At 35.4% G+C, this 24,017-nt stretch overlaps 3 protein-coding genes across 5 annotated transcripts; all 3 read left to right on the top strand.

Annotated features, from left to right (window-relative positions):
• Nucleotides 1–636: 636 nt before the first annotated feature.
• On the top strand, nucleotides 637–7,935 carry LOC124447617 (40-kDa huntingtin-associated protein-like). The gene is given in 16 exon segments (XM_046998580.1): nucleotides 637–808; nucleotides 879–925; nucleotides 2,590–2,662; nucleotides 2,728–2,756; nucleotides 2,759–2,782; nucleotides 2,933–3,036; nucleotides 3,109–3,177; nucleotides 3,854–3,916; nucleotides 4,027–4,084; nucleotides 4,175–4,234; nucleotides 4,395–4,465; nucleotides 4,848–4,929; nucleotides 5,291–5,337; nucleotides 6,053–6,108; nucleotides 7,085–7,150; nucleotides 7,701–7,935. Coding segments are annotated over 15 exon segments (906 nt in total). The 5' UTR covers nucleotides 637–749; the 3' UTR covers nucleotides 7,149–7,150; nucleotides 7,701–7,935.
• A 65-nt stretch (nucleotides 7,936–8,000) lies between these two features.
• LOC124447616 (solute carrier family 22 member 6-A-like) lies at nucleotides 8,001–23,790 on the top strand. 2 transcript variants are annotated; one of them, XM_046998579.1, is made up of 10 exons: nucleotides 8,001–8,324; nucleotides 8,755–8,985; nucleotides 9,319–9,515; nucleotides 9,895–10,128; nucleotides 10,939–11,073; nucleotides 11,191–11,279; nucleotides 11,397–11,514; nucleotides 12,447–12,519; nucleotides 13,678–13,907; nucleotides 23,544–23,790. In XM_046998579.1, the coding sequence occupies exons 1-9, from the start codon at nucleotides 8,004–8,006 to the stop codon at nucleotides 13,891–13,893; spliced, it is 1,614 nt and encodes a 537-aa protein (XP_046854535.1). In that variant the 5' UTR covers nucleotides 8,001–8,003; the 3' UTR covers nucleotides 13,894–13,907; nucleotides 23,544–23,790. The 2 variants fall into 2 exon arrangements, with proteins under 2 accessions (XP_046854535.1, XP_046854534.1); XM_046998578.1 differs by lacking the exon at nucleotides 23,544–23,790 and having other exon boundaries at nucleotides 13,678–14,174.
• LOC124447615 (solute carrier family 22 member 6-A-like) lies at nucleotides 14,686–23,790 on the top strand. Of its 2 annotated transcripts, XM_046998576.1 has the most exons (11): nucleotides 14,686–14,749; nucleotides 16,198–16,263; nucleotides 16,815–17,438; nucleotides 17,869–18,099; nucleotides 18,432–18,628; nucleotides 19,008–19,241; nucleotides 20,121–20,255; nucleotides 20,374–20,462; nucleotides 20,580–20,697; nucleotides 21,649–21,721; nucleotides 23,314–23,790. In XM_046998576.1, exons 3-11 carry the CDS (start codon nucleotides 17,118–17,120, stop codon nucleotides 23,527–23,529), a joined length of 1,614 nt encoding a protein of 537 aa, XP_046854532.1. In that variant the 5' UTR covers nucleotides 14,686–14,749; nucleotides 16,198–16,263; nucleotides 16,815–17,117; the 3' UTR covers nucleotides 23,530–23,790. The 2 variants fall into 2 exon arrangements, with proteins under 2 accessions (XP_046854532.1, XP_046854533.1); XM_046998577.1 differs by lacking the exon at nucleotides 21,649–21,721.
• Nucleotides 23,791–24,017: the final 227 nt, after the last annotated feature.

Here is a 24,017-nt window from a genome sequence, read left to right as displayed (position 1 = left end):
TGAACCGTCGCGATTTGCAAAAGTGGCGCTGTCGTGAAGTCACAAAAGGATAACCTTTCGTCACCAAAAACCAGTTTGACAGGTTTGGATGCTTTTGACCGTTAATATCCATAGTAACTCCAATCATATTTACGCAAGGCCCGTACGTCATTACCAATTTTGAAATTGGTCATTTGATTCAGAAAACCTGATTGCAGATCTCGTCAGATCTGATTTTGTTTTCATTCTGTGTTTTTGGTCAGCGGAAAATCAAGAAGAATTTAGAAGAATATCTTTGAAAGTGAAGCAAAGAAATTTAATAGTAACATATTTGATGTTTAATGACAAATGCTTTTAAATGCTTTTTAAGATTGAAGATGAAATTTTGTCTGAAGTATTTGCCAGCTTTTAAATTTTTGTTTCAATTTTACACGCGCCTTACCTTATAAAAAGGACTGGGGATAGCTAACTTTCTTCAGAAATATTTTTCGTAAAAAATTTGCCAGAGACATAGTTTTTCAATTTCTAAAGATTCGAGCCATATTTTCGGGCAGGCTAGCACCAAAAATGGATAGTTTCAAGTTTCAACTTCAATAATTCCGAATAAATAAAAAAGACAATTGATTTGCAGTCTGTATATATGGTCAGCGGAGATTCCCATTTTTACAGACATGCAAAATACGAAAATGACGAAAGTTGACGAAAGGTCGTTCAGCAAGAAATGTGTAAACATGTCTCTCTTGCATTGAAATTGTCAAATTTTGTTTTAAATGGACCGCGATTTTGATGTTATAGGAAGATATAAATCCATCAGTGGTAAATTGAGAAGGTACTCTGTCTGCTGATGTGAAACAGTGAAAATTTATTGTCAGCTTCTTTTTACTTTCTTTAATATTTAGACGATTTCTTCGAAAGCCAAATGTAGCTGAAGCCAGCCAACAATTTGGTGAGATAATGTATGATCTTATCAATTTCTAACTTTATTGTATGTACGTTTTCACTCGTGAATTTCTCTAAAAAACTAAATGATACCTTCCGTACAGTACTTTATAAATAGCACTGTAAAATAAAAAAAAATTGGACGTTAGTACCTAGAAATATCAATAAACACTCTCGATGCTCTTAGATGTGTACATCATGTTTACAAGATTGTGCAGAATTTCATATTCTGAAATTTTTTTAGACCATGCAGCATACCTTTACTATTTGTTAACTTTGCTGGTAGTACCGCAAAAAAATTGCTTCTAGCCCATTGCGGTCTTTACTCATTTTGTGAAATACAAACAAACAAACAAACAACATTTGTATACCGGCCAGTATTAATCCCTGCCAGGGGGGTTGACCGGTCCATGAACTTTTCTACGCCAAACGTCTCTATCTCTCGCCATATCTATCGTTATAGCCATCGCCTTCATATCACTGTTCACAGCATCCAACCATCTCTTTCTCGGTCTACCTCGTTTGCGGACTCCATCAACATAAAAAAAAAGAAATAACTGAACAAATATTGTGAAATAGCTGAACAAATTCTTTATTCCTATTTATTGTAACGTAATTGCCCCAAAATTCTGGTTTTATTATACCTGTGTTGATACAATGTTTCTTAGCAACATATTGTGACATTTTTTCAGTTTTTCTTTGGTTAAGTGGTTAAGACAATATTCTTCGGGTGAACATCACTCACCAAACAAGGTCAAAATTAATAGTTTCAACCGGTATCCAAATGGATACTAAGGTGTCAAAATTTAGTATCCAAAATTAAAATTTTGCATGTGAAATTTTGATATCATAATGGACATTTTATGGGCAGTATCTATGTCATGAAAATTGTCACAGGACACGTATGATTTTCAAATACACTGTACATTTAAGCTATACAGCAACTATGGATTGTTTAAGTAGGGTAAAATAGAAGAAATTCATTTATTCTTGATGAATTAACTTTAAAAAGTGCATTTAAAATGATAATTTATGATGGTAAAACCTATGAGATTCAGACTCTTCAGACTCAGAATCAAACATTGCTAAGATGTCGTGCAGCTCTGACTTCTCATCAATTTCACATGTTTTTATACTAATAAGTTTTTCATGTTTGTAATTGTAGATCGTCCAGGTTGGTAAAGTCCCGAGAAGGACTGTTTTTGTTGTTGTTGACTGACATTTCGACAACCTTAGCGGTAGTCATCTTCAGAGTCAAATAATTTCATCTACAGAGTCATTTTTTTGACTCTGAAGATGACTCCCACTAAGGTTGTCGAAAAGTCAGTCAACAACAACAAAAACAGTCCATCTCAGGACTATACTAACCTGGACAATCTACATCTACAAACATGTAACAATACTCCCGGGTTCAAACCATTTACTTTAATAAGTTTTTCACTTGCTAACACCTTACAACAGCATTCTGCCATTTGCTTCAGTTTTTCAGTATCCCATATGGATCCAAACCCAGTGATATGTAGCATCAACTATCCTGTGGACATCGGGATACTGTAAATTTTGAGCCCTGCTAAACATTTGTTATTGTTTTTGTAATCTTCGTGTAACTTTTTTATGTAATCATTGCTACTCTGATTCCTTGTTGAAATTTTTAACCCTATATTATTTTAGACCATCTTTCCAAAGCATTGCAACAGCAGGATTGTCTTCAATATGCAGGATTTTGTTGCTTGGCAAAAGCTAGGTAAGAATAATTATCGACTCTTCCGTCATCTCTTTGATTTGACTTAATTTTTCATGTATATTTAGATGTGAAAATACCCTAGGTAATTCATGTGGGAAGTTGAAACTCTAACACAAGCTGGTATGAAATTTTGAAAAATTGTCTTTTGAGGATATGTGCAAATTACAATTTCTCAATACATTGCTTGAGTTTTATCCAAGGCTCAAAGTTGCTACATAATGTCTTATGAAAAATTCTTCTCATTGCTTGTGTCTTGTTCAATGTTTTTAGCAAGGTTGTTTTTAAATGCTGAAAAGGAGTCGCTTCGTCTCAAATGTCCAGTTTTTGAAGAACATTTAACGGAAGCCATACATTGTTTTAATCAAGCTATTAAGGTAACATCAACGTCCAATGACGATACTGTTCAGTTTTATTTTCACGTCTATTTTGATATTTTATGATTATAGTTACATTGTAACCAAGGCAACCTGAACCTAGCGGCAAGTTTGTGTTTAGAGTTGGGGCAAAACCTTGCTGTAAGTCTTTGCTCTTTTCGTTTAAACAAAGAAATAAAATATTTATTTTTGCAAACAACTGAAAGCTCTTGCAGCCAATCTGCAACAAACTTGACTTTTATTGCTTGTGTTAACAACTAATAGAGCTTTAAGATTACATTGGAATATTAACCAGTGTGCGAATTAGTTCAGAAAAAACGATGTGCAATTTTTTTGACAAAGTGTTTCTTTAGAGGCATAATCAAATCGATATTACGTTGATTATTATATAGCGCTAATTGTTAAATTAATATATTTAAACGTGAACGAATTCATATGATTTACGACAGTGTATTTCGTTAAAACCGCTGATTTTTGCACATCGTTTTAAAAAGTGATGTGCAATTGTTTTCATTTGAGCTAAAACAATGTGCAAATTGCACATTGCACACCGTTAATTCGCACACTGGTATTAACGCGATGCTACTATGAGTTGCCCTAACTTAACATTCATGAATACTAACACAATATATGACCACAGTGATCTATCCATACAGGTGGCTTCCACTCTAATACAACAATAAAATGTGCTTTTGTAAGCCCACAGCAACTCTTACTATGATTCACAAAACAGGCTTTGAGGAGTGTGCAAAAGAAATTTTCTTTTTTTTGTTCATCACTCGAGGGAAAGTAATTTATATACTTATTACATTTACAGAATATAAAAAGGTTTTCAGAAGCAGTTGGCTATTTTCAAAAAGCCTCAGAACTTCAGCACAAGGTTTGTGGGAAGAAATATGTTATTCCTGTCGGTGGAGTGTAAGAGCAAAAGTTGATTGAAGATCTTTGCATTAATTTTGCTAGCCTTTCAGTTAACTTATAATTTCTTAGACACCGTTGATTTCATTGCAATCCATAAAGCAAGCCGCCAGATGCAAGCTGAAGATCGGTAGGTGATGTTGTCGTTCACTAGCAGACTAGTTGTGATAAAAATCAGTGCAGTATTGTAAACTTCAAGAGCAACGATCTTTTGTTGTAGGTGACTACGATGGTGCTCTTGCATTGCTGACTGAAATGGTTCATTTGATTCGAGAAAGAGGTGATTTTGTGTACATTTTTTGTTGTGGTTGACATTTGTCTGCTGTTTCTTTTGTTTATTGAAGATCGAGTCTGGAGGGCTGGAGGTCACTACTAAAGAAATGTGGTCATCACAGATTATGACATGTGCACATTTTGTTTGATGTTTCTTATTTCTTTAGCTACTGATGGATATAGAAATATTTTGGCTGAATGTGATATCACCATGGTTCTTATATTGCTCCTATTACAGGTAACAAATGTGGTACATATTTATCCCTGTTCTACCCTACCATACCCCTCCCAACCTGTTTACTATGTTTTATACTCTGAACGGATGTATTGTATCTCCTAGTGTCACTCTCTGTATACCTTGCCTACTATTAAAGGTGAAATCTTTATCATACATTATCCCTTTACTATACCCTAGTACCTATCTTTGCCATACCATATACTTATATGTACCTCACTCACACTTATGCATCCTAATCTCACCCTCTGCATCCCTTAGTTATCAATCATACCGCCATCCTTTGCTATCCATCCCTCTACCCTTGCTACATATACACACTCCGTACTTCTCCCTTAATGATATAAGGCATTCTCACCTATAAAAATTCTGTTTTGTTTTCAAGCCAACAGCTCAGAAGATTCGTCCAGAACACGCGCAAATGTTGGAAAAATATGCTTGGGAATTGAGTTCAACAAATCCACCAGGTTCATAATATTATCTACATGTTTGTGGATGTAGATCGTCCAGGTTAGTATAGTCCTGAGAAGGACTGTTTTTGTTGTTGTTGACTGACGTTCCTACAACCTTAACGGTAGTCTTCTTCAGAATCACTCTGAAGATCACTACCGTTAAGGTTGTAGAAACGTCAGTCAACATCAACAACAACATTCCTTCTCATGTCTCTGCTAACCCAGACGGTATACCTCCACAGAAATTTAACGATACTCCCGGGGTCAAACCATCTACAATATTATGTACGTTCATTTTGAAAGCACCTTGTGAAAAATATGTTATCATTTTTGTTTGTTGAACAGTATATTTTAATATTTATTTTCTCGTTTACAGTAGACTATCTCAGTGAAGAGTTGTTTCTTCTTTTACAATCTTTGGTGGTATGTACGCTTTTATCAAATTTGCTTTATTTGGGAAGGATACATGTCAGAGTACGTTAGCTTTTTATCGATATTTTACAGTTTGCTTAAACTTGTAAACTTGATAAATTCGATGTTGAAACACTGTGAATTTTTAACGATGTTAACTTTAAACTCGATATTAACTATTTTGATGAATTAAAAAACTTTAAACTTCTGTACTCAATTATTTATTTGGACATTAAGCGAGACAAGGGAAGCAGATAATCCTTGTTTGCAATGATGCCAAAGATGGTTCGTTCACGATACATAAAAGAGTGAATTCATGAAACATTTAAACCAATCTACGCGTATAAAACATGTTTAGGATTGGCTTTAATATAAGTCAAATAAAGGCAGAAGCTTTTTGAAACATTGCAATATCCTTGGATATTAAAATTTACGTATTTTGTAAGAAAAACTTTAGTGTAAAAATTAAAATAAAAAAATCCCGTGATCGTTCCATGCCTCCCCTGGCCTGTTGAGCACTGGAGCGTTGCATGTAAACGTTCCGGTGGGAGATTTTGGCCTCTCCACGCTGTCCTATTAGGGGGTGTCAATAGCAAGCTTCAGCCAATCAGATCACCGAGGTGTACGTATGCATGGCAGTGACGTCACGACTCACGTCTGGGCGTTTAATAGAGATATGTTTTTTATTGAATCATTTACGATATGGAAAATAACTTTTTTTTGTTAGATGTCTTGTCAAGAAAAAGATTGCAATGCTTTACAAGAATTGGAGAAAGACTTAGGGTAAGATGAAAATGATGAAAGTAAGGCCTAAAATTGAATAATTATGTCACAGCTTAACAATTTCAGTGAGTTTTTTCAGTATAATATTATACAATGTCTATGACTAAGTCTGTGGTGCTGATTGCATGAGCCCGCGTAGCCGGGATTCAGCGAAGCTTTAAATGATTTTGGCAAATGGGAACGATTCGATACTTAACATCAAATAAATTTTCTCGAGAAATTTCACAATATTCTGGTTTGATAACGAAGCAAAACATTTAAAATTAAAACAACCAAGTTGGTCTAATTTGAGAATTACAACAGGAATGACTTGTGGCGCTTAACAAACAGTTGTGACTTTTCACCTCAAAGTTTTGGTCCCTTCCAATCCCTCGAAATCATTTCACGCCTCACTGAATCTCGGCTATCGCGGGCTCATGTAAACAGCCCCTAATGCGCCGTCAACATGACCTCGGCTTACAGGGATTCAGTGAGACGTGAAATGATTTCGAGGATTTTTAATTCTCAAACTGGGCCAAGTTAGTTGTTTTCATTTTAAACGTTTTGTGTACTTATGAAATCAGAATATTGTGAAATTACTCGAGAAGATTTATCGCACGATAAATATTGAATCGTTTCCATTCAACGAAATCATTTAACGCTTTGATGAATCCGGCTATCAGGGTTCGTGTAATAGACCTCTAAATATGTCACAGACGTTTGGAAATTAACGTATTTCGATAATCTCAATTCCTATCACTTTAGCTACTAAATTTATTGGTACATAAAGTTTTTTCAACTATGTGCATGTACTATTACGTATTATTGTTGCTAGCACAAAAGTTTTCCTGTTTCTTGGTACAGCTTTTCTCAGCAAAACATGCGCAGTAATGTACCAGTGACTGTCAGTATAGCTTACGTAATTTCCAAAAGTCGTCTTTTTTACATACACACTGTATATTTTCATGTTTATCCATGTATTTTTATTCATATATAGTCCTTACCTGAATGAAATTCAAAAAGAATTGTTGTATCAGTTGATGATACAAATCACAAGCTAAAGGTACATCATATGAAGAACACTTACCCATACATACTGCGCATGACTGTAGCGAAGCACGTATATTCTGTGATTATATTGGAGAACACATCTTCAACTAGTAGTAGAAATACTTTTAATTATATCTCTAAGTTTGGTGTAAGGGAACTCTGTTGGGTCAAGAGAACTCTAGATCTACTACTGTAGTTAAGTGTGCATTTTATTTTGAAGAGCCGGTGGCGTCGTCAGCTCCATAAGTGAGCAATAGGTGGGAAATACTCATATATTCATGTTTTAATCCCTAAGAAGCATTTGATTCAAAAGCACTTAATGCGGAAAAACATGAATAAAATCCCCTTCGCTTATCGGGATGGTGACACCACTCTGACGAGCTATACCTTAAAGCTAGGCTTTACAAAAGTGTAATACTGAAGATCCCATATCTGTGATGTTCTAAACATACACCAAACTTTTTCCACTATGCCAAATTGCCAATCTCATTTTTTTAACATTTGTTTACGAAGAAGTGTTTCTGAGCGTTGTAAATTACCAACGTTTTTCTTACAAACTGTAGAAAAGAAAAAGAAGCCAGCACATCTTTGTGTTAGAAACATCTAGCCCAGTTAATATTTAACGTATATTTGACAGAAAAACAATGTCAAGGCCACTGTGAAGTTTTAAGGTATACATCGCTACCGACAAGCGTCGAAGAAACACAAATTCCATTTATTAACAAATAGTAGTACCTGTAAATTTTAAAACTTGGAAACTGAAATACTATTTTTAGCAACTCCTGTTGTTGAATTTAATGAATTGTTGAATTATTCAGTTATTTATATTCTGTGTGTGAGTTTGCCTACATTGGCCTTCATTCATTATGTCAGTTGGTGATCAAGATAGAATTAATTCATTCTTGGATAAGCTTGGTAATCCGGGAAAATTTCAAGTGATTTCTTACGCTATTTTAGTCACGAACGTTTTTTGTGTGATCTCCAATCATCTTAGTGCGGTATTTTACACCGCAAAGACCGAGTTTTATTGTCGTGCGAATTATAATGAAAGTAAAGTGACACAGTTCAATCATGAAAAAGATGAATGCTCAATCAAGTATATAAAAAATAATGTCTCAGTGACGGTACCCTGTAGTAACGGATGGATTTATCGTTTAAAACACGGAGAAAATACTATAATTTCTGAGGTAACTAAGTATATATGTAGTGGGGAGATTGAGTAGATAAGTAAATGTGTTGTTCATGTAATTTTTGAAAACAAAAATGTTGTTTAGAGGGACTATAGGCGAATTTCACTGACAATCTCAGTGAGCGCAAATTTGTCTGTGTGATGCTCATGTCCAGAGTTATTATAAGATCAGTGCTTGCTTCCTAAAATTCTAGTTATCTTGAGAATCAGTGTGACAAGATTTTGTGATTTTTATTGCCAAATTTGCCCTGATGCGCTTAGATAACCCTACCTGTTTTAAATAATTGCAACATCTATAGCTAGGGGGGGTGGTCTGGTCAAATTAAAGCATGAATGGTGGTACATTATCTTTCAATGATCATATTGCTGGTGATGGTAAAGTATTTTTAAGTTCACAAGTGAGTCATAGCTGTGTTGTTTTATTACAGTTTAATCTTGTATGTGGTGATGCATATAAAAGTGAACTTTCAACAACCCTCTATTTTGGTGGTGTTCTGGTTGGTGCCTTGCTTTATGGCGGTCTTGCTGACAAGTATGGACGAAAACGTTGTCTTGCAATAGCTCAGGTTTTATCTGGAGTGTTGAGCTTTGCAGTCGTTTTCTTCAGATATTTTTACGCTTATGCTGTGCTAAGGTTTTTCCTAGGGATTCAGTTGCAGGTGAAGAGCTTGTTTATTTTCCTTTTCATGTTATGCTTTTACAACATCCTTTATAAATAGCATATAGCAATGATTACATATACCGTGCTATATACTTATACTACCTCCAATGCTGACTTTTACCACAACTCCAATTTTACCTTCACATGATTATTGTTGGGTGTTTGAGTTGAAGGGTTTTCAGTAATTGTGCCAAAACCTTAACAGTGTACTTTAACCACTTCGATAAAGGAAATGTGAGTGAGCTGGCATTCTAATTACATCTGCAACTGTTAGATAAACTTTATGTATGTTCTCTTTCATTTATTGTGTTTCATTCATCTGATTCTTTAGGCTTTAGACATGGTATCTTTCGTTCTTGGCATGGAGATGTGTACGACAAAGTATCGTGGGCTAGTGGGTGTAGCTTTTGGGATTTTTAGTATGGCTGGTGGGGGTATCCTTGGAGTGATAGCATTTTTCATACGTGATTGGAAATATATACAGCTTACATTATCATTTTTCCATTTCATTCAACTTTGTTTATTATGGTAAGCCTCCACTTGAAACTTTATGTGCATGAGAAATTCATTGTGGGTAATAACAGAATTCATATCAAGGAAAATTGGTGGGGTTAGTAGAAATCTAGTGTTAGCCCAGTGATGTAGCCAGAGGGGGACTGACACCCTCTGGCAAAATTCAAAATTCATGGCTCCCCTTTACTTTTTACTGGGCCCCTTCCCCAATGACAACATGTGTTGGGCATTTAGTGTTAACTCTTCCCCTTACAGTTCTATTTTCTTTTTAAATCTATTCAGCTTTATAGCTGGCAAATGATTTTATTGAAACAATAACTATCTATGTATCTTACTTAAGTATTTTTATCACAAAAACTTGCATATGGTCTCTGTCTGAATGCTTTTATTTAAGGTTTGTACCTGAGTCTATTCGTTGGTTAATACTTCATGAAAAGTTTGATAAAGTGGAGAGGGCTATCCAACGCATCAAAAGTTTTAATAATCTTCCACAATCTGCTGACGTACTACAGGAAATAAAGATGTTGAAAGATCGAAGAATGAACGACTTGGCACGAAAGGGAAACATTGTGGATCTCTTCAAGTCAACAGAATTAAGAAAGCGAAGTTTTTTATTGTTACTTGGATGGTTAGTTGTCATTTTTTTAACTTTTATCTGAAGTGTTTGTCACTAGTGCGTTGTTTGTTCATCGTTTTTGTATATAAGCAACATTTTTTTGCGAGACAAATTTTTTTCGCCGATAATTTAACATTAAAACGTTTCATTTTTCACGTTACTTTATTAAAACGTTTCAATGGCAATTTTGCAAAGCGCGAGATTTTTCATCATCTTAGGGCTCGTTTACATAAATTTTAAATTTTGCCATTGATTGAATGGTAACCTTTTGAGTTTGACTATTTCAAGAATCTTTTTACGGCAAAAAGGTTTCGTACCATAGACGCCATGCTTCGTGCAATAGAGCCAAGGTTTCGTGCAACAGACCCCACGCTTCGTGCAATAGAGCCCAGTTTTCGTTCAAGAGACCCTAAGCTTCGTGCAAGAGGCCCCAAGCTTCGTGCAATGGAACCGGGTTTTATGCAACTAATTTCTCTCTATGTATTGTGCCAACTCCACTGTTACCATTGTAAACTCATAAGTCAGTAGTTTTTAGTTAATCGTTGTCTGATTTCAAACAGAGAACGTTTACAAAGCTAGGAAATACGCTGTCTACTACATAGTTGTTATTTTGATCATTAAAAGTTCATAAATTAGTATAAACTAAATGATATTTTCACATTTCAATGAATCTGTCGAGAAAATCATTGTATCCACAAGATAATGAATCCAACAATATCTTGTGGAGATAATTGTCTTCATGAACTCGATCTGCGAGAAAGAAAAAATTTATTGCTTTCTTTTCCAAAGATATTCATCTGTCGTGGGTTTTATTTTTCATAGGTTCACTGTTTCTGCAGCATATTATGGTTTATCTTTTAACATTTCGTTTCTATTTGGTGATAAATATCTCAATTTCGGCGTTGGTATTGTCATGGATACATTAGTTATATCTGCGTTGTTTTGGGCCTTACCAAGGTAAACATTGCCACGTATTGTTAAAAATTAACACTTAAACTGACTGTGTTTGTTTTGCATCGTTTTGTTTTGCAGTAATGTCTTTATATATCTAATATTTCTTCGTTTCTTTTGAAGGTTTGGCTGTCGCAGACCTATCGTGTTACTTTTTGCTGTATGTGGAATAGCAAATTTTGTTTCAGTAGCGACAACTGCTGTTCAGTCTGGTATGTATAAAGGAGACAATCGATCCAAAAAGTGTGTAGTTTCCACGACTCTTGATCCGTTTAAGACATTGCATATATTAGATTAATAAAACATAGAGACGATTGAACTCGTTGCAGATAAACTAGTTGTTAAATTGCTGGGAACTGTCACGTCTCTTGTTGGAAAATCGTCAGCCATTGCAAGTTTGAATGCTTTGGCGATATTCACAGCCGAACTTTATCCTACAGCTATAAGGTAAATTGTGAACTTTCTTTTTTGTTGATTTTTAATCGTTGGGCAGATTATATCCAAAGGCAGCTCATCTGACAGGGGGGTACATCATTGTACAAACAATGAGATGTTAATGATCCAGGGTTGTTGTTTGTGTTAGTCATAGTTAACTTGAACTGTTTCTCAGTTTTAAACCTGCTTTCCACTATTGGCTTTTATTCGCAATGGTTGCGCTATTAGACGTGTTGTTTACATTATGTTGGATAGCGATTATTTTGTGAAATGGCGTCAGTAAAAAAACACGATCTGGTAGTAATTGCAGTAGCTTATGTTTTATGGAGGCGACGGAGATGCCGTAGAAAGGCATCGAAGAAAAGAAAACAACGTTTTTGGATTCGCCATCTTGAATTCCTAAATTTTCATTCAAGATGACGTCATTTTGGCGATAAACGCGAATATATCAAAAATCGGCGATTGTCAGTCGCCGTTTATTGCGATTATTACCACGTTCTCATATGGGATTATCGCGATTAAAGTTAATCGCTGTCGCGTTTGTCGCGTTAAACCGATTGTGGAAACCAGGCTTTAATGTACAACTTTCTAGCATAAAAATGGTGTTGTAATCATAACCTACCGTAGGCACGATATTTTCAAATATTTCCGGGCGATGCTAGAAAATTTTATGGGCGTGCTAATCCTCTAGTACCCCGCCCCCAGAATAACCCCACCCCCTCAATGCCCTCTCGGAAGAACCCTTACCCCTAGATTAAACCCACCCCCATATTCACTCCCCCCAGAAGAACCTCCACCCTTAGATTACCCCCGCTAATTTTATCATCAATTATGTTGGATGTGTGACGAAAAGTATTGGTGTAATATATGTTGAAAAAGTGACTTTTCAACAGCTCAATTACTCCGTTTTTTGAACAAAATTTTATTGCTTATTTTTATTGCAGAAATGCTGCTGTGGGATTTTGTTGCGCATGTACAAGAATGGGTAGTATGCTGGCATCACAAATATTTTTAATTGTGAGTATTTATCGCTTTTTAAAAAAATTAAGTTCTTGTGCTAGCTTCTGGAACGAATCCTGCCTCGGGTAAAATATATTACATATGCCCATTCTTTTGTGAGATTTTATTGTGTGAAAATCCATTACCAGCTTTCTTGTAAAGGTATTTTAAATTTAAATTCAGCGTTTATAATTTATTTGTTCAACCCTGTATCCGCTACTGAATTGTTGTTTAAGGATGGATCAGTTATCTAATGGATTGAGGTGAATTAGCAATCATCTGCGATTAATATGCGTTTAAAGTCATCGTGAAAATGATGTTGTGTCAATGTTTTCATCGTTTCAAATCAGATACTTGCTCTAAAACTGTTCAAAATGAAAACACATACTTTACTGTTGACAAGCAATTCTGACGCGGTTATTTGTGTTTGTTGTTTTTGTCGATAGATAGTAAAACATATCAATAAAAGAATTATAAAAGACCTTAAAACAGTTGTGATATCTCCCCATGAAAGATCTTAAAACAGTTATGACATCTCCCGAAAGACCTTAAAACAGTTATGACATCTCCCCATGAAAGATCTTAAAACAGTTATGACATCTCCCCATGAAAGATCTTAAAATAGTTATGACATCTCCCCATGAAAGATCTTAAAACAGTTATGACATCTCCCCATGAAAGATCTTAAAACAGTTATGACATCTCACCATGAAAGATCTTAAAACAGTTATGATATCTCCCCATGAAAGACCTTAAGACAGTTATGACATCTCCCCATGAAAGACTTTAAAACAGTTATGACATCTCCCCATGAAAGACCTTAAAACAGTTATGACATCTCCCCATGAAAGACCTTAAAACAGTTATGACATCTCCCCATGAAAGACCTTAAAACAGTTATGACATCTCCCCATGAAAGACCTTAAAACAGTTATGACATCTCCCCATGAAAGACCTTAAAACAGTTATGACATCTCCCCATGAAAGATCTTAAAACAGTTATGACATCTCCCCATGAAAGACCTTAAAACAGTTATGACATCTCCCCATGAAAGACCTTAAAACAGTTATGACATCTCCCCATGAAAGACCTTAAAACAGTTATGATATCGCTACTCTTCATCATTCCTAAAATAACAATACAAATAAAATAAATAAAACTTTATGTTTTCATAGGGATCTTACACAGCAGTTTATGTTCCATTTGGTATACTCGGAGTCCTGTCTATCATAAGTTGTGTGTTAGTCCTTTATCTTCCCGAAACTCACAATGAGGCGTTGACAGATACTTTACACCGACGATCTTCTGTTCTCGTTGAAGAAGATTTCTGTGATGTTGATACTAAGGATTGCACTGAAGAGAAGCATCTTGTTCAAGAAACATCTTTGTAGTTTTAAATTGTAACATAAATTTATGGAAGGATTAGCGAATATGTAGATGGATTTATAGGGATTAGATAGGTGGGACGATAGGATCTTGGGACTTTCGGTCCAGCCAGCGTGGCTTTTAAAGTTGTAATTGGCCGATTTCTTAGGTAAATATTTCTGAAGGAGTGGTAAATATATCTCGAATTTGATAAATTCGATGTTGAAACTCTGCGAATTTTTAACGATGTTAACTTCAAACTCGATATTAACTATTTTGATGAATTAAAAAACTTTAAACTTCTGTACTCAATTATTTATTTGGACATTAAGCGAGACAAGGGAAGCAGATAATCCTTGTTTGCAACGATGCCAAAGATGGTTCGCTCACGATACATAAAAGAGTGAATTCATGAAACATTCAAACCAATCTACGCGTATAAAACATGTTTAAGATTGGCTTTAATATAAGTCAAATAAAGGCAGAAGCTTTTTGAAACATTGCAGTATCCTTGAATATTAAAATTTTACGTATTTTATGAGAAAAACTTCAGCATAAAAATTAAAATAAAAAAATCCCGTTTTCGTTCCATGCCTCCCCTGGCCTGTTGAGCACTGGAGCGTTGCATGTAAACGTTCCGGTGGGAGATTTTGGCCCCTCCACGCTGTCCTATTAGGGGATGTGCATAGCAAGCTTCAGCCAATCAGATCACCGAGGTCGTACGTATGCATGGCAGTGACGTCACGACTCACGTCTGGGCGTTTAATAGAGATATGTTTTTTTATTGGATCACTTACGATATGGAAAATAACTTTGTTTTTGTTAGATGTCTTGTCAAGAAAAAGATTGCAATGCTTTACAAGAATTGGAGAAAGACTTAGGGTAAGATGAAAATGATGAAAGTAAGGCCTTAAATTGAATAATTATGTCACAGCTTAACAATTTCAAAAAACACTTGAGAAAAACGACGATTTTTTTGAGAGCAAGTCAGTAGTCCTGTAGGCAGTGGAAAACACAGGAACTTTGGAAAAACTCCAAGTGAATTGCAATCTTTAAGGAAGGCGACATCAAGTTCAGCCTTGCGTTTCTTAGTTGTAAGCTTTTCATAATTTCGAAAATCCGACAAGGAAACCTTTCCATGATAATTTTGTGCTAAGTCGTAGATAATATTACCATAATTTCTAATTAGCAGCAATTTTAAAAAACACTTGAGAAAAACGACGATTTTTTTGAGAAAAGAAACGCAAGGCTGAACTTGATGTCGCCTTCCTTAAAGATTGCAATTCACTTGGAGTTTTTCCAAAGTTCCTGTGTTTTCCACTGCCTACAGGACTACTGACTTGCTCTCAAAAAAATCGTCGTTTTTCTCAAGTGTTTTTTAAAATTGCTGCTAATTAGAAATTATGGTAATATTAACAATTTCAGTGAGTTGTTTCAGAATAATATTATACAATGTCTATGACTAAGTCTGTGGTGCTGATTGCATGAGCCCGCGTAGCCGGGATTCAGCGAAGCTTTAAATGATTTTGGCAAATGGGAACGATTCGATACTTAACATCAAATAAATTTTCTCGAGCAATTTCTTAATATTCTGGTTTGATAACGAAGCAAAACATTTAAAACTAAAACAACCAAGTTGGTCTAATTTGAGAATTACAACAGGAATGACTTGTGGCGCTCAACAAACAGTTGTAACTTTTAACCTCAAAGTTTTGGTCCCTTCCAATCCTTCGAAATCATTTCACGCCTCACTGAATCTCGGCTATCGCGGGCTCATGTGAACAGCCCCTAAGGCGCCGTCAACATGACCTCGGCTTACAGGGATTCAGTGAGACGTAATATGATTTCGAGGATTTTTAATTCTCAAACTGGGCCAAGTTAATTGTTTTCATTTTAAACGTTTTGTGTACTTATGAAATCAGAATATTGTGAAATTACTCAAGAAGATTTATCCCACGATAAATATTAAATCGTTTCCATTCACCGAAATCATTTAACGCTTCGATGAATCCCGGCTATCAGGGTTCGTGTAATAGACCTCTAAATATGTCACAGACGTTTGGAAATTAACCTATTTCGATAATCTCAATTCCTATCACTTTAGCTACTAAATTTATTGGTAAAGTTTTTTCAACTATGTGCATGTACTATTACATATCTTTGTTGCTAGCACAAAAGTTTTCCTGTTTCTTGGTACAGCTTTTCTTAGCAAAACATGCGCAGTAATGTACCAATGACTGTCGTATAGCTTACGTAACTTCCACAAGTCGCCTTTTTTACATACACACTGTATATTTTCGTGTTATCCATGTATTTTCATTCATATTTAGCCCGTACCTGAATGAAATTCAAAAAGAATTGTTGTATCAGTTGATGATACAAATCACAAGCTAAAGGTACATCATATGAAGAACACTTACCCATACATACTGCGCATGACTGTAGCGAAGCGCGTATATTCTGTGATTATATTGGAGAACACATCTTCAACTAGAAGTAGAAATACTTTTAATTATATCTCTAAGTTTGGTGTAAGGGAACTCTGTTGAGTCAAGAGAACCCTAGATCTACTACTGGTAATTAAGTAAGCATTTTATTTTGAAGAGCCGGTGGCGTCGTCAGCTCTATAAGTGAGCAATAGGTGGGAAATACTCATATATTCATGTTTTAATCCCTAAGAAGCATTTGATTCAAAAGCACTTAATGCGGAAAAACATGAATAAAATCCCCTTCGCTTATCGGGATGGCGACACCACTCTGACGAGCTATACCTTAAAGCTAGGCTTTACAAAAGTGTAATACTGAAGATCCCATATCTGTGATGTTCTAAACATACACCAAACTTTTTCCACTATGCCAAATTGCCAATCTCATTTTTTTAACATTTGTTTACGAAGAAGTGTTTCTGAGCGTTGTAAATTACCAACGTTTTTCTTACAAACTGTAGAAAAGAAAAAGAAGCCAGCACATCTTTGCGTAAGAAACATCTAGCCCAGTTAATATTTAACGTATATTTGACAGAAAAACAATGTCAAAGCCACTGTGCAGTTATAAGTTATACATCGCTACAGACAAGCGTCGAAGAAACACAAATTCCATTTATTAACAAATAGTAGTACCTGTAAATTTTAAAACTTGGAAACTGAAATACTATTTTTAGCAATTGCTATTTTTGAATTTAATGAATTGTTGAATTATTCAATTATTTATATTCTGTGTGAGTGTTTGCCTACTTTGGCCTTCATTCATTATGTCAGTTGGTGATCAAGATGGAATTAATTCATTATTGGAAAAGCTTGGTAATCCGGGAAAATTTCAAGTGATTTCTTACGCTATTTTAGTCACGAACGTTTTTTGTGTGATATCCAATCATCTCAGTGCGGTATTTTACACCGCAAAGACCGAGTTTTATTGTCGTGCGAATTATAATGAAAGTAATGTGACACAGTTCAATCATGAAAAAGATGAATGCTCAATTAAGTATTTAAAAAATAATGTCTCAGTGACGGTACCCTGTAGTAACGGATGGATTTATCGTTTAAAACACGGAGAAAATACTATAATTTCTGAGGTAACTAAGTATATATGTAGTGGGGAGATTGAGTAGATAAGTAAATGTGTTGTTCATGTAATTTTTGAAAACAAAAATGTTGTTTAGAGGGACTATAGGCGAATTTCACTGACAATCTCAGTGAGCGAAAATTTGTCTGTGTGATGCTCATGTCCAGAGTTATTATAAGATCAGTGCTTGCTTCCTAAAATTCTAGTTATCTTGAGAATCAGTGTGACAAGATTTTGTGATTTTTATTGCCAAATTTGCCCTGATGCGCTTAGATAACCCTACCTGTTTTAAATAATTGCAACATCTATAGCAAGGGGGGGTGGTCTGGTCAAATTAAAGCATGAATGGTGGTACATTATCTTTAAATGATCATATTGCTGGTGATGGTAAAGTATTTTTAAGTTCACAAGTGAGTCATAGCTGTGTTGTTTTATTACAGTTTAATCTTGTATGTGGTGATGCATATAAAAGTGAACTTTCAACAACCCTCTATTTTGGTGGTGTTCTTGTTGGTGCCTTGCTTTATGGTGGTCTTGCTGACAAGTATGGACGAAAACGTTGTCTTGCAATAGCTCAGGTTTTATCTGGAGTGTTGAGCTTTGCAGTTGTTTTCATCAGATATTTTTACGCTTATGCTGTGCTAAGGTTTTTCCTAGGGATTCAGTTGCAGGTGAAGAGCTTGTTTATTTTCCTTTTCATGTTATGGTTTCACAACATCCTTTATAAACAGCATTCAGCAATGATTACATATACCGTGCCATGTACTTATACTACCTCCAACGCTGACTTTTACCACAACTCCAATTTTACCTTCACATGATTATTGTTGGGAGTTTGAGTTGAAGGGTTTTAGTAATTGTGCCAAAACCTTAATAGTCTACTTTAACCACTTGGATAAAGGAACTGTGTGTGAGCTGGCATTTTAATTACATCTGCAACTGTTAGATAAACTTTATGTATGTTCTCTTTCATTTATTGTGTTTCATTCATCTGATTCTTTAGGCTTTAGTCATGGTATCTTTCGTTCTTGGCATGGAGATGTGCACGACAAAGTATCGTGGGCTAGTGGGTGTAGCTTTTGGGATTTTTAGTATGGCTGGTGGAGGTATTCTTGGAGTGATAGCATTTTTCATACGTGATTGGAAATATATACAGCTTACATTATCATTTTTCCCTTTCATTCAACTTTGTTTATTATGGTAAGCTTCCACTTGAAACTTTATGTGCATGAGAAATTCATTGTGGGTGATAACACAATTCATATCAAGGAAAATTGGTGGGGTTAGTAGAAATTTAGTGTTAGCCCAGTGATGTAGCCAGAGGGGGACTGACACCCTCTGGCAAAATTCAAAATTCATGGCTCCCCTTCACTTTTTACTGGCCCCCCTTCCCCAGTGACAACATGTGTGGGGCATTTAGTGTTAACTCTTCCCCTTACAGTTCTATCTTCATGTCAAGCTATTCAGCTTTATAGCTGGCAAATGATTTTATTGAAACAATAACTATCTATGTATCTTACTTAAGTATTTTTATGACAAAAACTTGCATATGGTCTCTGTCTGAATGCGTTTATTTAAGGTTTGTGCCTGAGTCTATTCGCTGGTTAATACTTCATGAAAAGTTTGATAAAGTGGAGAGAGCTATCCAACGCATCAAAAGTTTTAATAATCTTCCACAATCTGCTGACGTACTACAGGAAATAAAGATGTTGAAAGATCGAAGAATGAACGACTTGGCACGAAAGGGAAACATTGTGGATCTCTTCAAGTCAACAGAATTAAGAAAGCGAAGTTTTTTATTGTTACTTGGATGGTTAGTTGTCCTTTTTTCAACTTTTATCTGAAGTGTTTGTCACTACTGCTTTGTTTGTTCATCGTTTTTTGTATATAAGCAACATTTTTTTCGCCGAAAATTTAACATTAAAACGTTTCATTTTTCACGTTACTTTTTTTAAAACGTTTCATTGGCAATTTTGCAAAGCGCGAGATTTTTCATCATCTTAGGGCTCGTTTACATAAATTTTAAATTTTGCCATTGATTGAATGGTAACCTTTTGAGTTTGACTATTTAAAGAATCTCTTTACGGCAAAAAGGTTTCGTACCATAGACGCCATGCTTCGTGCAATAGAGCCAAGGTTTCGTGCAACAGACCCCACGCTTCGTGCAATAGACCCCTCGCTTCGTGCAACAGACCCCACGCTTCGTGCAATAGAGCCTAGGTTTCGTGAAAGAGACCCTAAGCTTCGTGCAAGAGACCTAAGCTTCGTGCAAGAGAACCCAAGCTTCGTGCAAGAGGCCCTAAGCTTCGTGCAATGGACCCGGGTTTTGTGCAACTAATTTCTCTCTATGTATTGTGCCAACTGCACTGTTACCATTGTAAACTCATAAGTCAGTAGTTTTTAGTAAATCGTTGTCTGATTTCAAACAGAGAACGTTTACAAAGCTAGGAAATACTGCTGTCTATTACATAGTTGTTATTTTGATCATTAAAAGTTCATAAATTATTGTAAACCTAATGATATTTTCACATTTCAATGAATCTGTCGAGAAGATCATTGTATCCACAAGATAATGAATCCAACAATATCTTGTGGAGATGATTGTCTTCATGAACTCGATCTGCGAGAGAGAAAAAATATATTGCTTTCTTTTCCAAAGATATTCATCTGTCGTGGGTTTTATTTTTCATAGGTTCACTGTTTCTGCAGCATATTATGGTTTATCTTTTAACATTTCGTTTCTTTTTGGTGATAAATATCTCAATTTCGGCGTTGGTATTGTCATGGATACGCTAGTTATATCTGCGTCGTTTTGGGCCTTACCAAGGTAAACATTGCCACGTATTATTAAAAATTAACACTTAAACTGACTGTGTTTGTTTTGCATCGTTTCGTTTTGCAGTAATGTTTTTATATATCTAATATTTTCTTCATTTCTTTTGAAGGTTTGGCTGTCGCAGACCTATCGTGTTACTTTTTGCTGTATGTGGAATTGCAAATTTTGTTTCAGTAGCGACAACTGCTGTTCAGTCTGGTATGTATAAAGGAGACAATCGATCCAAAAAATGTGTAGTTTCCACGACTCTTGATCCGTTTAAGACATTGCATATATTAGATTAATAAAACATAGAGACGATTGAACTCGTTGCAGATAAACTAGTTGTTAAATTGCTGGGAACTGTCACGTCTCTTGTTGGAAAATCGTCAGCCATTGCAAGTTTGAATGCTTTGTCGATATTCACAGCCGAACTTTATCCTACAGCTATAAGGTAAATTGTGAACTTTCTTTTTTGTTGATTTTTAATCGTTGGGCAGATTATATCCAAAGGCAGCTCATCTGACAGGACGGGTACATCATTGTACAAACAATGAGATGTTAATGATCCAGGGTTGTTGTTTGTGTTAGTCATAGTTAACTTGAACTGTTTCTCAGTTTTAAACCTGCTTTCCACTATTGGCTTTTATTTGCAATGGTTGCGCTATTAGACGTGTTGTTTACATTATGTCGGATGGCGATTATTTTGTGAAATGGCGTCAGTAAAAAAACACGATCTGGTAGTAATTGCAGTAGCTTATGTTTTATGGAGGCGACGGAGACGCCGTAGAAAGGCATCGAAGAAAAGAAAACAACGTTTTTTGATTCGCCATCTTGAATTCCTAAATTTTCATTCAAGATGACGTCATTTTGGCGATTAACGTGAATAAATATCAAAATTTTTGATATTTAATCGCGTTTGTCGCGATTGTCAGTCGCCGTTTATTGCGATTACTACCACGTTCTCATATGGGATTATTGCGATTAAAGTTAATCGCTGTCGCGTTTGTCGCGTTAAACCGATTGTGGAAACCAGGCTTTAATGTACAACTTTCTAGCATAAAAATAGTGTTGTAATCATAACCTACAGTAGGTTCGATATTTTCAAATATTTCCGAGCGATGCTAGAAATTTTATGGGCGTGCAAATACTCCAATACTCTGCCCCCAGAATAACCCCACCCCACAATGCCCCTCGGAAGAACCCTTACCCCTAGATTAAACCCACCCCCATATTCACTCCCCGGAAGAACCTCCACCCTTAGATTACCCCCGCTAATTTTATCATCAATTATGTTGGATGTGTGACGAAAAGTATTGGTGTAATATATGTTGAAAAAGTGACTTTTCAACAGCACAATTACTCCGTTTTTTGAACAAAATTTTATTGCTTATTTATATTGTAGAAATGCTGCTGTGGGATTTTGTTCCGCATGTACAAGAATGGGTGGTATGCTGGCATCACAAATATTTTTAATTGTGAGTATTTACCACTTTTTAAAAAAAATTAAGTTCTTGTGCTAGCTTCTGGAACGAATCCTGCCTCGGGTAAAATATATTACATATGCCCATTCTTTTGTGAGATTTTATTGTGTGAAAATCCATTACCAGCTTTCTTGTAAAGGTATTTTAAATTTAAATTCAGCGTTTATAATTTATTTGTTCAACCCTGTATCCGCTACTGACTTGTTGTTTAAGGATTGATCAGTTATCTAATGGATTGAGGTGAATTAGCAATCATCTGCGATTAATATGCGTTTAAAGTCATCGTGAAAATGATGTTGTTTCAATGTTTTTCATCGTTTCAAATCAAACATTTGCTCTAAAACTGTTCAAAATGAAAACACATACTTTACTGTTGACAAGCAATTCTGACGCGGTTATTTGTGTTTGTTGTTTTTGTCGATAGATAGTAAAACATATCAATAAAAGAAATGTGAAAGTTATAGTAGTAGCTAATCTTCATTGAGGATGCCAACATCACTAAAAAGTGGTTTACAGAGGGGTCCTCTAAAAGTAACTAAATATAATATAACTATTTAAAAAGAAAAGGAAAAAGAACACAAATCGAAAAATATGAAGATAAAACTACATCATTTGAAAATTAACATGCTAAAAACGAAATTAATTAAAAGAGTGCTTTCTTGATACCACGCTTAAATTGGCTTAAGGTGGGCACATCTCTTAGGGAAAGGGGTAAGGCATTCCAAACGTCCGCTGCAAAATTTATTGTTATCCAGTGCCCCCATCTTCTGTGTGCGAATGATTTGCGGATATTTTTCTTTGATCGTGTATTATAGTTATGATAGTTACTGTTAAAACAGCAGTGAAAAGTGTGCATAAAAAGGTTATTAACTACCTTAAACATGAAAATAGCACGATGCTCGGCTCTCCGCCTTTCTAGAGGTTTCCAATGGAGCTTTGAAAGTGCATCGCTCGCGGAAGCAGTAGGGGGAAGATCTAAAACTATTCGCGCAGCCTTATTGTGAAGAATCTGTAGCTCTTTCATAAGTATAGTGTTGCCCCGGTCTCCCCATGAAAGACCTTAAAACAGTTATGACATCTCCCCATGAAAGACCTTAAAACAGTTATGAAATCTCCCCATGAAAGACCTTAAAACAGTTATGACATCTCCCCATGAAAGATCTTAAAACAGTTATGATATCTCCCCATGAAAGACCTTAAAACAGTTATGACATCTCCCCATGAAAGATCTTAAAACAGTTATGACATCTTCCCATGAAAGATCTTAAAACAGTTATGACATCTCCCCATGAAAGACCTTAAAACAGTTATGATATCTCCCCATGAAAGATCTTAAAACAGTTATGACATCTCCCCATGAAAGATCTTAAAACAGTTATGATATCTCCCCATGAAAGACCTTGAAACAGTTATTTCATCTCCCCATGAAAGATCTTAAAACAGTTATGACATCTCCCCATGAAAGATCTTAAAACAGTTATGATATCTCCCCATGAAAGACCTTAAAACAGTTATGATATCGCTACTCTTCATCATTCCTAAAATAACAATACGAATAAAATAAATAAAACTTTATGTTTTCATAGGGATCTTACACAGCAGTTTATGTTCCTTTTGGTATACTCGGAGTCCTGTCAGTCATAAGTTGTGTGTTAGTCCTTTATCTTCCCGAAACTCACAATAAAGCGTTGACGGATACTTTACACCGACGATCTTCTGTTCTCGTTGAAGAAGATTTCTGTGATGTTGATGCTAAGGATTGCACTGAAGAGAAGCATCTTGTTCAAGAGACCTCTTTGTAGTTTTAAATTGTAACATAAATTTATATTTTTGTAATTGGCAGATTTCTTAAGTAAATATTTCTGAAGGACCAAACAAACATTAGGGTAGCCATTGCCTTTAAGTCCTGTAATGAAAATTTCGCTCTGTGAACAAATGAGATTCTTAGATTGTCGTTTTTATTTTTAGATAGAATTTTATTGTATTTTGAATGACAAAATAAGAGATAGAAGTGCTCATTTTTTTCACGATTGCTAATTCAAATATAAATACTGCAGAGTTTGTTTTTTTTGTGCAATTTTTCGAGCCCCCATCAAAGAGCTACATTCATCAATATTTTCCCTCCCCGTAATATATGTTTATGTTTGACAAGGGAAAATCATCGACATAGATGGACTCTTAAATACTGACAGCCATTTTGAAAGATTGCTTCTCCTTTAGACTTTTATTTACTTGAAGTACTGCAAGTTAATGACAGGAAGAAAATCGCAGTCTACGATAAATAGCTTTT

The sequence above is a fragment of the Xenia sp. Carnegie-2017 genome, unplaced genomic scaffold, assembly GCF_021976095.1.
Source record: "Xenia sp. Carnegie-2017 unplaced genomic scaffold, XeniaSp_v1 HiC_scaffold_23, whole genome shotgun sequence".
Taxonomy (NCBI): Eukaryota; Metazoa; Cnidaria; class Anthozoa; order Malacalcyonacea; family Xeniidae; genus Xenia; species Xenia sp. Carnegie-2017.
This window is presented reverse-complemented; position numbering and strand designations above follow the sequence as displayed.